The sequence below is a fragment of the Porites lutea genome, chromosome 1 (genome assembly GCF_958299795.1).
Source record: "Porites lutea chromosome 1, jaPorLute2.1, whole genome shotgun sequence".
Classification (NCBI taxonomy): domain Eukaryota; kingdom Metazoa; phylum Cnidaria; class Anthozoa; order Scleractinia; family Poritidae; genus Porites; species Porites lutea.
In genome coordinates, this window is record NC_133201.1 from 4520617 (window position 1) to 4533534 (window position 12918).

At 39.8% G+C, this 12918-nt stretch overlaps 1 protein-coding gene and 1 long non-coding RNA gene across 2 annotated transcripts in view; both read right to left on the minus strand.

Annotated features, from left to right (window-relative positions):
• Positions 1–1423: 1423 nt before the first annotated feature.
• LOC140934362 (uncharacterized) lies at positions 1424–5530 on the minus strand. The gene is made up of 2 exons (XR_012165110.1): positions 5340–5530; positions 1424–1765 (listed from the first exon to the last, which is right to left on the minus strand). It is a non-coding gene; the product is annotated as an uncharacterized lncRNA (long non-coding RNA).
• Positions 5531–6731: 1201 nt separating this feature from the next.
• LOC140934369 (dnaJ homolog subfamily C member 11-like) overlaps positions 6732–12918 on the minus strand; it is a 52262-nt gene continuing 46075 nt past the window's right edge. The window contains exons 13-21 of the mRNA XM_073384008.1: positions 12141–12220; positions 10953–11069; positions 10046–10201; positions 9269–9338; positions 8575–8632; positions 8200–8251; positions 8006–8108; positions 7781–7910; positions 6732–7029 (exon numbers count right to left, since the gene is read on the minus strand). Of these exons, the coding sequence (XP_073240109.1) occupies positions 7007–7029; positions 7781–7910; positions 8006–8108; positions 8200–8251; positions 8575–8632; positions 9269–9338; positions 10046–10201; positions 10953–11069; positions 12141–12220 (789 nt within the window). The 3' untranslated portion in view covers positions 6732–7006. The remainder of the gene's footprint in view (positions 7030–7780; positions 7911–8005; positions 8109–8199; positions 8252–8574; positions 8633–9268; positions 9339–10045; positions 10202–10952; positions 11070–12140; positions 12221–12918) is intronic.

Below are 12918 nucleotides of genomic sequence, written 5' to 3' on the forward strand. Positions count from 1 at the left end.
TGTTCTGAAACACATAAGTGATGGTGAGTTCCAGTATTGGGTACACATCCCTTTCACATATGACCCCTTTCACATGGTAGACAGCCCGCCCACCCAACCCAGTCTGCGTGTATTGAACATCATATCTGCCAACTCTCCTGGATATAGAGGCACTGATCTCTCACTCTCCTGTACGGGTCACCACATCCCCCAGATAAAATAGACTTTTGAACTTTTCTGTGCTTTAGTTCGAAATTTATTCCATTTTTTTTTCAAATTTCAAACCTTTTTATTCATTGTCTGGTTTCTGCAACATTTTTGTACCCATTCAGTCACTCACGACAAAGATTTTTTCGTCATTACAATGATAAAATCGAATTTTGATAGTATGTAATTCATGTAAGACTTCAAATAATGCCCTAAGCCATGCCCATGTTATAATTTGGTGGCTGGTTTGACGGTGGTGGTGGTGGTGGGGTTGGGGAGGGGGGCTGTTGACATACAAGGGGGGTGTAGTGCAAAATAGAGAGTATCCAGATTTTAGATCTCTGGAGGTTGGCATCTCTGGGACATGTGTACTTTTATCCAAACACAGAGAAACAGATGTTTGTTGAGAGTATGCAAGTGCAAAGCTCATCTAGGATATGTGCAACTATCATACTGAATTTCTGAGACAAAATTAAGAGGCTGGGATAAATCAGAGAGGAGTAAAGGTGATGTTACACAGGAAGATTCGCAATGACAATTTTTAGCGCAACACATCGTTGCAAATATGTTGGAACAATGTTGTACCTAGTCAAAACAATGTCGAAACAATGTTGCAACGTTGTGTTGCGCTAAAAATCGTCGTTGCAAATCATCTTGTGTAACATCACCTTAAGGCCTTCAGTAAGGCCTATAATAAAATCTTCAATGTGCCCCTCAAAGGGGCAGGTCATCTTCTTCCCTTTCCAGCCTCTTTTTCCTCTCCCTCCCTCTTGAGTGTACATTCAATCTCAACTACTGTAATTTGTTTTCTTTCGAATCAAAGATGGTGGTAATCTGGGAATACAGATATTTCCAGTTGTTGCCTCCTCCCTGTCTGTAAATCAAGATGGCAGAACTGAAAGGCTCCAGACCCTAAACCGCTATACATTCATTGAACTACAGGATTTTCTAATAAGTTACAATTCTTGCAATTTATCAATAACATATCTATTACCAAGGGGTATTAAAATAAAGAATGGCATGCAAAGCTTCTAAACTTCACTTTAGTTCTATGGACTGAGTTGTAATCTGCATCACTGTCTGTTGTATCATCCAAATGAGGACCAGATCAAGTGCATCCTTCTGCGCGTTAGCAAAATGTACCTGATATGACAGCAGAGGAAAGAAGACAGCACGTCTGTGTGACAAGTTTGACAATAATATTATGTTTAAAAAAAAACTTCTGCCAAACTTTACCTTCCTTCAACAACAGATCTTTTTGTAAAAGACCATAACACGGTGATGCAAAGTGAAGATCACGACAAAAAACAGATTTGCAAGTACAGCTGTAGTAGCCCTGTCACATTTGTTGCACACAAATGTTAATGCCGTCCTCTTCTTTCTGCCATTCCCTTACAAAAGGTCTCTATATTAGTTCAGGAGATTTGATGGATTGCAGAAGTATCCATATTTGTTACTTGCCCAATGGTTTGCTATTATCTGCATCACTGTACAGTGTTTCATTTAAGAGAGCATTGCATTCTTCATCTTCTGGTGTTACTTCAGGGGGGATGAGTCCAAGCATGACATGAATCTTTTTCTGTAAGATAAAATTATTTCACAGTTTCAGATGTTTATGTACAGTGGAACCTCCCATAAGGGGACATCCTAGGGACCAAGGGTACGTGTCCGCTTATGGAAGGTTCACAGTTTCAGGTTAATTGTTCAGATGTTTATATACAGTGAAACCTCCCATAAGGGGACACCCTAGGGACCAAGGGTACGTGTCCGCTTACAGAAGGTTGACATGTCTCTTAGAGCTTTTAAGATCACTTGTGATTGTATTGTCAACCCCAGGGTTGTTGGATGTTGCTATTAACATGTAAATTAAGAAAGAATCCATCAGGAAATTGAGTAATTTTAGTTTTCAGTGGACAAAAACCTTGTACCAGAATAAGTTGCACAATATTGCATTTTTTTTACATTTTTCTAGGGCTATAGATGTAATTAGTTATCTGTAATAACATCAAAGAAAATTTCTCAAGAGAGCCCTAGAAAATAGATATCAAAATATTTCACAAAATGCCACCTTTCACAATTCTCGTGAAGATTTGACATTTATTTTCTCGGGCTTCCATGAGAAATAGTCTTTGGTGTTATTACAGATAACTAATTATATCTGTAGCCTTTGAAAAATGTGCAAAATAATGCGATATTATTTAAATTATTCTGGTACAAGGTTTTATCCACTAAAAATTGAAATTCCTCAATTTCCTGATGGATTCCATCTTAAGCTCTAATTTAAACACTACAGTTCAATATTAAAAGCTGCTGGATATGTGTACATGTGAGCAGAAACATACTCAATCACCAATGATTTGGAGGTGAACAGAACAGAAGAAGTGAATATTTTATGCACCTTTTGCAAGTGTCCTTAGGTAGGTAATAAGAAACTATCGATCAGTGTCTGCTTTTGCGGTTCCTTAATGAAATAACAATTGGTATGGAAGTTGTTGTTCTATTGAGCGACAAAGTTCATGAAGTGTGCCACCTAATTAAGCAACAGTTGTTAATTACAGAGAAGCAGGATATGGCTTGAAATTGTCTTGCAAAGTCAAATTTCAAAAAGACAAATTTTCATGCAAATGGCTCGAAGAAACTGAGTTATAAATTTTAAAGAAACTTTGTGTGCTCTAATGAAAAAAAACTTCTTGGAATAGAAATGACTACTTTAACCCATTCGCCCCTGAACCGCCCGTAGCCGCCCGTGCGGATCCATGTCCTTTCTACCCTTTGTGACGTCATCAGTTTTAACGGTCAAGGACAACTTTGTCCGCTAACTTGTGCAGAGTGAAGAGATCTTTCAAACCGTACCAGAATGAGCACAATTCAGTCAACGACACCGGAGAAAGAGGCAAAAATCATGTAACATTGACCTAAAAATCTCCATGAAAATCTTGTTCCATTGCTCACCTACCTTTCCTTTCACCTAATCCTTAGATCCTAAAAACTTTCCTAAAAACTATTCCCACCAAAATGAAGCCTACTAAATGCCCAGCAAGAGAAAAAAAATGAGGCAAGAAAAGCGAAAAAAGAAGGGAGGAGAGAAAGCGAAAAGTAAAAGTCAAGACTGCTGTGTCACTTTTAAACCCATTTTGCTTTCTGCGCATGCCCGAACTTCGCAAGCTGATATTTTGCATCTGGATCAGAAGGCCATGAAGTGTACGACCTGTAAACAGGTTTGTGGTAAGTTTTAGCTCTTTATAGCACGACGGTGACCAGAAAACCACTTGACTAGCTTCAAAACGCGTTTTTCGGCAAAATCTCCAGGAGCGAATGGGTTAATGTTACCTCATATAACTGTAGGCTAAAAACACTGCTTTGGTACTGGTCAGTGTGTGATTTAACCGTTAAAACTGAACCTATTTTGTTACGAATTTCCTTGATATTGTTTAGTACCCATTTATGAGAGTTTCTTTTCGTTATTTTAGACCCTGTGGACCTCAAATAGGTGTATGTGTCCGCTTACTAGAGGTGTCCGCTTACTGGAGGTTAAAATTGTACTGTGAAGAGAGAATTTGCTGGGGCTGCAGTTTGGTGTGCACTAACGAAGGAAGGTGTCGGTTAGTGGAGGTTTGACTGCATGTCTTAATAGATTTAGTAAAATGGAAAATTTTATAACCATGGATCAAGCAGCAGTCTGCCATTGGTTTAAATTGAGTGGGGAATGGGGATACCATCATAACATATCATAAGGGAAAATCCCTTAAGGACCTTTTGGTGGATCCGAAGCTATAAGGGACAAATTATAGAAAATTCCAGGTCTTGTGTAATTTGAGCACCCCATGAATCTATTGGCCACTACTTGGTCAACATGTCAACTGCTATATCAGCTGACTCTCAATTACCATATCAGTTAACTGCCGGTCGATATATCAGCCGATGTATTAGCTGACATCTTGGCTGACATGTCGGCCAACACTAAGTCTTGACCGAATGTCAGCCTACATATTGACCCATATGTTGACGGAGTATTGGTTTTCACCATTATACTAGTCAACATTCGGTCAATACGGTTTCAATTGTTGGTGGAATATCAGTTGACTGTTGGTGGAAAATTGGTCGACTGTCGTATGATATAATTTGTGTTAATCAGAAGGGCAATTCTGGTGCCCGTGAAGGCAAAGACAGAACACATACACTAAAAATATAAATAAACATCAAAGCACACAGCCTTCTGAGATTAGATTAATTCTTCTGGATCTCTAAATTTTCATTTGATACAGCACAGAGTGCAATCAATTATGACCTTTTTTAGCGTACAAAAGAATGTTTGAACAAAAAATTGTGACAGACACTTGCAGTAATATTATACTCTTACAGTAGACTGGTCAAAGCTGCCAATACCCTTTAGAAATTGCTGCATGGACAATGTAACAACAAAAATTTAAGTAGACAAAAAATATACCTCCACAGGTAAAGTAGACTAAGTATAAGTGGAGTATTGGCCGAATGTCGGTAGCCTATTGATCAAAATGTAGGCCGACTATAGGTCAACATACTGTCCTACACCATTGGCCGATCTGTTGGTCAAGACATCTGCTGACCCTTAGTTGACTATTGCCTGATGTGCCCAGGGGGGGTATTCCGGATTTCAAGTGACAGGGATGTTCGAATGGGGGCAAAAATCAAAACCCAAAATAAGCCCTTGGGCTTCAAACAAAAGCAAAAAAAGTCCCTGGACCAAAATTTAACCCCCAGAGAATCCCATGCCGAAATTCTGAGCCAGAAAAATTTCTAGAAAGCATTAAATGATATAACATGAAGAATAGAAACATCAGTTTTGAATACCCTAAAAAATCCCTACTTTAATCAAACTACCCAAAAATTACTTGCCAAAATTTACCTATCCAAAAAAACCCGAAATCATCCCTGTCACTTGAAATCCGCAGCTGGAATTGACTGATGCATAAGGGCCAAATCTTAATCTATTTGTTCTTACATGCGGGTGTTTACTGTATTAAATATTGCGTTTCGAGTAACTATTTCTTTTATTTACGAGCTGCTGATTGGCCCACAACCAGCTTTCTTAGAATGTATCGGTAGTTTCCTGTACTCTGATTGAACAACTTTGTCTAAGTGGCCCAGGTGACAGCAGTCGTATATATACTTACCCGATTTCTCCGACCTCTTTCACCATACATTTGATATACGAGAAAGGAATAAAAACACGTTCCCCAGAAACACCACGCAGCTGCCAGTAAGGGCAGTCTGCCGTAGGAACGAAGATCGATGGCCATAAGCTCAAATTCGAGCTATAACAAATTCAGTCAAATCTCAACCTTCTGCCGCCATTTCGTGGGAGGAGGTTTGAACGTCATGTAGTCAGTCATGTAAGATACTTCATAGATACTCGGCCCAGGCCAGCCTGCGCCTGTTCTACTTTGACGACGCACTATCAATGTTTTAAAACAGTGCACACAAAAGCCCAAAATTAATATCCGAGGCAGATCAGTAAAGATAATAGGACTGGGTGTAGCACAATTGAGGGAATAATCGAGTGAAAAACTTTTAGTAAGAATCTTAGTCTTAGCACAGAGTTCTTAGTACATCAGGGCCGAGTTGTTCAAAGCTGGGTTAAGATAACCCAGAGTTAGTGCGAGATTTGAATTCAGATTTGAAAGCTTAAAAAGCATTTCAGTTTTAACTCTTTTTGTCTACAAGTTGATGATTGGTAGCTCTAAGCTCATGTTTTATTTCAAAATGGCCTTCGCACTCGAAAAGCTACCAGGCCTTTTGAGAAATAGGCCCCAGGATGCAAAATACCAAATTTAATGATAACATCAAAATAAGACGAAAACGGCTCAGCTGTGTCATGGACGGTTCCACATTTTTCGGTCAAAGCTCAGCCGCAGTTATAGGCACGTATTCTCAGTCATCTTTTCTCAAACTTGGTACTCTATAAGGTAGCAAGGTATGATCATTTTTTGGTCATTTTTCGACAACAGACGAGTTCAACTTGAAAAGCTTGGCCCGATTTTTTCAAGTCTCAATCCGTTTACATCATGGCCATCGACAAACTTTTATGGTTGAGGCATAGTGGAAGGGTCATTTTAAATAAAAATGAACACATATTTTGGGGGATTTCTTTCATTCCTTGCCACTTAAGTCCAAATTGTAAAAATTACTGTCCGTTCTAGAGGCTGCAAATGTAAAATTCAACCTGTTCGTATCCTGCTTTCAGACTTGAAGCAACTTGCCTCTTTAATTCCGCTCTAAACGTGGTTGCTATTTACATACTCAGAGATGCCAACCACTGGATTCAAAGACTCTCTTTTGCAGCCCCCCCCCCCCCCCCTCCCCGCCCCATCCAAGATGAACTCTACCCTCCAACATGAACCTCCCCCATCCAACATAAACCATCCCCCGACAGAAAAACGTAAATCGACGCGGTCACCAGATTATAATATGGGTGTGGCTCAGGACATTATTCAAAGTCTTACATAACGTGCAGGTCGTCATAATTCCCGAAATCATCGTCTCACTGATAAAATACTTGCACACAATGTCTTTTCAATATTTTTTAATCTGTCTGGTCTGGAGGCACTGAAACCAGCCTTGTAAATTATCAGTCAAGGTCGTGAAATGTAAAATGTCCTTAAAAAGTATGCAACTCTACGTTATTCCCTTTCTTGGTATAACACCATCCATCTGTGCAAAATTTTACAAGAGTTCAGTGGTAAAACCAGCAGGCATTTGACGAAATCTTCCAGCAGCTCTTGACTGTTGTGTCTTCAGTTGATGAGACCAATATGGGCGATGTCTCAAATGCTCAACTGTGCTAACTCGACTGTATTTTATGTGCTAAAGGGAGAAAAAAAAGAAGAAGAAGTCAGCGGTAACCTCAAACTAATATCTTATATTTTATGTCAGTAAGTAAGAAACTCCCTTTTAAAGCCCTAACCTGATTTCACCTTAAAACTAAAAGCTGCAATAAAGGCCTTAACAAGCCCGGTTCGTTGTCATGACAGCAAATTTTAATGGGACAATTGCAGATGATGTCATTTTTACTGCAACTACAAGAATCCTTCAGTTTGTTGTTGTCTTGTGCAAATTACTTACTTAATTAGGGCTATTTTCTTCTAAGCCTCAGTGTGATTGACAAATTTAAACACGAAAGCTAAAGCGAGGTAGCCGTTCACAAGGTAGATCTTGGTTGTTGAGCAAAGAAGAGCACCGGAGTATCCAGAGAAGAACTTCCCCGAACAAAGACAACCAACAACAAACTCAAAATCCTGATCTGCAGCCACATCGGTAGGAGGCGAGTGCTCTCTAGACTACGAGTAATCCCCCACTTTTCCTCAGGGATAGTACAGCGAGCGAACGCGAGCGCGCGTGAAAATTACCCCACGCGAGACAAGGCGACACGCGGCAGGGAGAAAGGTGTCGCCTTGTCTCGCGTGGGGTGATTTTCACGCGCGCTCGCGTTTCCCTCGCTCTACTATCCCTGAGGAAAAATGGGGGACTACTCGTAGTCTAAGTGCTCTGACCACTACGCTATTCCTTATGGTCTATGTGAAAATGGCGAATAGCCGAATAGAGCAGGATATCTTACATTGTTTTGGTATTCTAACAGGTTCATTATCACCGACTGTCACTTCGTGAACCGCTTCTCTAAACAAATATCTTATTCGCAGCATCTTTTCCTCGTCAGGACACGGATCGTAAAATCCACTTAAATTACTCTGAAAGAAACAAAACAAAACATCGAAAAACAGGTGTTACACAAACGACTTTCAGTTCAGTTCAATTCAATTATCTATAGCGCCGGCTCTCGCACCTTCGAAGACTCAGTGAGGAAGAGTCGTGAATCCTTAACTTGACACTGCACAGGGACCGTAACATCGATCACTTTACTGGGACCTCGACGAGCGTCCTGTGAACTAGAAGTACAAAAAGAAAAAGTTTGTAACAGTATTAAGTTACAATACGATACAGAAAGACAGTCTCTGAATAGTTTGTTTTGGGGCTTACCTTTCTCCTATGGATACTAAGTGGCCATACCATGCATTCACTATGATTAAGCCTAAAAAGCAACAAACAGACTTCAGGTTTCCTTTTCAGGGTAGTAAGCACGATAAGAACAAAATAGCTATTAGATTTCTTAAAAAACGTATTTTAAAATTCTTCAATTTTAGAACGTCCTATGTCTGAGGCGAAGCGCGCCCATTTTCTTCGAAAAAGGTCCTGTTTGGTTTGATCTTTTGTAGTGCTTTACTTTTCCTATCCACTTTGCTGTAAGTCATTAATCATTGCTTTAAACGATTTTTTTTCCGTGCACTTTGTTTGGTGTTTAAGGCAATTTGCAGCAGTCTACTTGAAGTCCCGTCAAGAGCCAACTGTCATTACCAAGTCTTGAAGATTCGAATTCTACGATTCTCTCACATGTCTCCTGCATAAGACGTATCTAAAGATAAATTCAAATAACAACCAGTTAGATGATGGAACGAGGAAACCACGCGGGGCAGCAAAAAATCACCTTCCGAAGACACGCGACACGCGAGGAAGAAACGTGGAAAAAATTTTGTAATTGTATATGTATTCTATTTTCTTTAATATTTGTTGATGGTGAAACAGATTGAAAGAAATCAGTAACATTAATAGATGAAAAAAGTAAGATATGGTGGAAATAAACAAAGTTATTTAGAGGGATAAAGGAGAAAAACGAGAGATTGTAAAAGAGAGGAAAAGGTACAAGTAATAAAAAAATTACGAGGGTCGGCCTGGTGGAGATAAAGCACTGCGCAAGATAATAATGATAAACAGCTCTTTTAACTAATGTTTTAGCTGTCTTTTCGCGTATAGATACAGAAAGATATTTTTAATAAGAACATCGTATAACTGTTGGACAGAATTTTCTTATATGTTTTCGGTACTGGGAATAACATGCTGCGGCAAAGATGCTTTTTTGGTGTCAAAATTATGCTGCTCAGCCTGGATTACAACGACAGCGTGAAATTAAACTGCTTTTTATAAAGGGGCATAAACAAGTGCATAATATACATTTATCAAAGTTAGAACAAGTTTGATTGTAAAACCTTACACTGCTCTCTGCATCCTTCTTTTGCTCTGCCATCTGTTTGGCATATTTCGCTTTATTTGCTTCTGATTCCCTACAACAATTAACAACAATTTTCTTCTTTTTAGCGATTATTACTAATATTCCCACTTTGATGTTGTATTTTCAATGTTATTTTGTGCCCCCAAATTAGTATGAGATCTTTTGTCCCGTTCGTCCGTCCGCTCAAACCGTGTATCCCTTCATCCGTCTGCCAGTCTATCCGTCCGTTACTCCGTCCTCCATTTGTCAGTTTGATTCTCCGTCAACCCATCCATTCCTCCGTTCTTCCATCCGTCTGTTTTTCTTTCTGTCTGTCTGTCCGTCCGTCCGCCCGCCCGCCTGCCCTCCTTCCTTCCACTCTTTTGTCAATCTATCCGTTTGTCCGTTCGTTTCCGTTTCTCCGTCCGCGTTTGTCTATCTGTCCGTCTGTTCATCCCGTACGTCGATCCGATCTGTCCTTCTGGCCATCAGTCCGTCCATCTGTTTGTCTGTCCGTCTTTCCAAACACCTATGCCTTTGTCCTTTCGCTCGTCCGTCCGTCCGTCTAACCATTTATCTATTTACAATGGCTCCTGATAAATAAACCTCATTTCCAGGAATTTCTTATTACTACCGTAAATACGTGCATGTGTACAAAATCCTACTTTAAATGCCTACGGCTATGCAAACCAAACCTTGGGTTTTGATGAAAACGTGGACTGTTTACAAGTTAAACATGTAAATGTCAGTGAAAAATTAGACATGAGGAAATTGACTTACTTTTCCTTCTCCATCTGCAAAAATGGATTAACAACAAGAACCTTGACGACCCAAAAGACAGTTATAGGAACCACAGTGCCATAAAATATGGCCGCTGGATGGATCTCTTCTGACAGGTTGATGGGGAAGCTGTATACTTGATTTGCACGGGTCAATCTAAACATTTATTACATCCAACAATTAGTACAAGCTCTGTGAAACGTCAGTTTACTGGGTGTTGTATAGGAAGGCTTTTGCCTGTTATAGTTAGATTGATAAATTTTAGATAATAAATTTTTAGGTATTCTTAAGTATACTTTATTGTAATTATTACAGGTAGTTGTAGTTGTAAGGCGCACTTGATCATATTCAGATGTTAATTTTGGCCTAATAAGAAATAAATTAGTAGGTGGTGGTGGTGGTGGTGGTGGTCGTAGTAGTGTATTCTTCTTTTTTCCCATCGGAGTGTGTTGGCACCCGGCTCAAAGCATTCAGGGAAAATAACGCAATGTTCTACTTAACTGGGTGTGCGACCAACAGAACAGACCTGTGACCAGATTTACGAAGGCTTTCTAAGTAAAGTAATACCATGTTTTCTCAATCAATAGCCGCGACGTTTTACTTTATATTTTGACGTGACCTCGGTTGTTCTAAAGGTGGATAACAATATCCATCGGATGAATCTCTATCGAGTGGATAACGCAATTGCTTTCCCTAATACTTATCCATTAGACAGTGATTAATCCGGTGGATAGCGCTATCCAATGTTTGAACAAGCGGGACCTGATGAGTAAAAGCGTTTGCTTGTATCTGCAATTTATCGCGTTTTACACTTTTTCATGGCACGAAAATGTCGTATCATGTGGCTCACTATATCTAGGATTTATGCCTTATCGTGAAATTAGAAACACAATGACAGTCTACTTACTTGACTTTTAGCAATACACCAATGGGCAAACCAATGCACATTGTGGCAGCCAGTCGACTGTGTTCAGAAATTTGCTTTTCACATCCGTACTCAACCAGAGAACCAAACGTTCCACTCCTAAGAAATTAGGAATGGAAAGATGCAGTGATCAGACAATGAAAGGAAAAAATAAAATTTATTACAGGACACCAGAGGTATATGAATTTCAAGTAATAGTCTAGCCTGGGAAAACAGCAGACATTCCGCAACCCTAACACTAGTTTTCCCGCGAAATGACGTCTGATAAACGAGCGCAGAAATTCCATACTGATGACGCGTCAGTACCCTGGTATGGGTAGTGTTTCTGATTGTTCGTGCTGCGCGGGAAATTTGCTTCAACCAATCAGAAACACTACCCATACCTGGGTACTGAGTGACGCGTCATCAGTATGGAATTTCTGCGCTCGTTTTTCAGACGTCATTTCACAGAGAAAGCAGTGGTGGCGTCGCCAAATGTCCTGTTTGCTGAGGCTAGTTTTATTCACCACACCAAAATTAACCCTCGGGTGATGAAAACTCAACCCTGATCAGACACATATACGTGATCATTGACTATATAACTTTGAAGATGAATTTAAATCTGCCTTGATTAATTGAAAAGATCATCATCTTTCCTTGCTCTTTTTCTATCTATCAAATAAACGTTTTAACAGTGATCGTTAATTTGCCTAGTCCCTGTACAGCGTTTTCCAAGGCATCCTTGGGCAATTAAGTAACTAACCGCGCGGAATAATCATTCGTTCGGCGGATGGTTTCGAATAAAGGTTCTATGTCACACAGGAAACACACAAGAAACTCATGGCCAAAATAGTGGGGGCAGGGAAGCACTTAAATCTAGGGGTAAGGGGACCAGGAAAGAAGCCCTCCTGGAGGTAGACGAGATCTAGTGGTACGGGGGTAGCCACCCTGGGCAGGAGTCCTGATCAGTCTGCGGGGGCGGGGCCTATATCCCCTAGACACTAGGAACTAAGGGGAACCAGAAGGGGACCTTACTGGGTGGAGTACAGACCAAGTGGAACCAGGGATCAACCTGGAGTGGGTATTAAACACAGGGCACCCTCAAGCCTCAGTGACTGATATCTTGGAGACCAGGTGAATCTAAGCGAAATACATTATGTACCCATGAAACAAAAGAAAAACAATACATACTTTATAGTGCCTTTAATTTTCGTGTCCTTCTCTATTTTTCTTGTGTAGGAACCTAGTACAAATGAATTTGGAATTCCAAGCTATAACCAAAAGCAAAAAGAAAAAAACAAAAACAAAAATATCATGATTAGATGGCAATCCAGTAAAACCAAAAACAGTGAGGAAGAAAATTTATTGGCACTAATGACATCGGAAATGACATGTTCGAAGTCATGACAATTTGGAATTCAAATGTTTGAAAAGATAACATTCCGAGTTTAAATGTTTTAAGTGATGACATTCGGAATTCAAATATTTCGAGTGATGACATTCGGATTTCAAAAGTTTGGAGAGATGACCTTTGGTAATCAGATGTTTGGAAGAATCACATTGGAAATTCAAATGTTTGAAGTGATGACATTCGGAATTCAAATCTTTGGAGTGACGACAGTCGGTATTCAAATGTTTGGAGTGACGACAGTCGGTATTCAAATGTTTGGAGTGACGACATTCAAAATTCAAATGTTAGGAGTGACGACATTCGGAATGCAAATGTTAGAAGTGACGACATTCGAAATACCAATGTTTGGACTAATGACATTCGGAATTCAAATGTTAAGAGTGACGACATTCGAAATTCCAATGTTTGGAGTGACGACATTTGGAATTCAAATGTTAGGAGTGACGACATTCGGAATTCAAATGTTAGGAGTGACGGCATTCGGAATTCAAATGTTTGGATTGACGATATTCGAAATTCATATGTTTGGAGTGGTGACAATTGGAATTCAAATGTTTG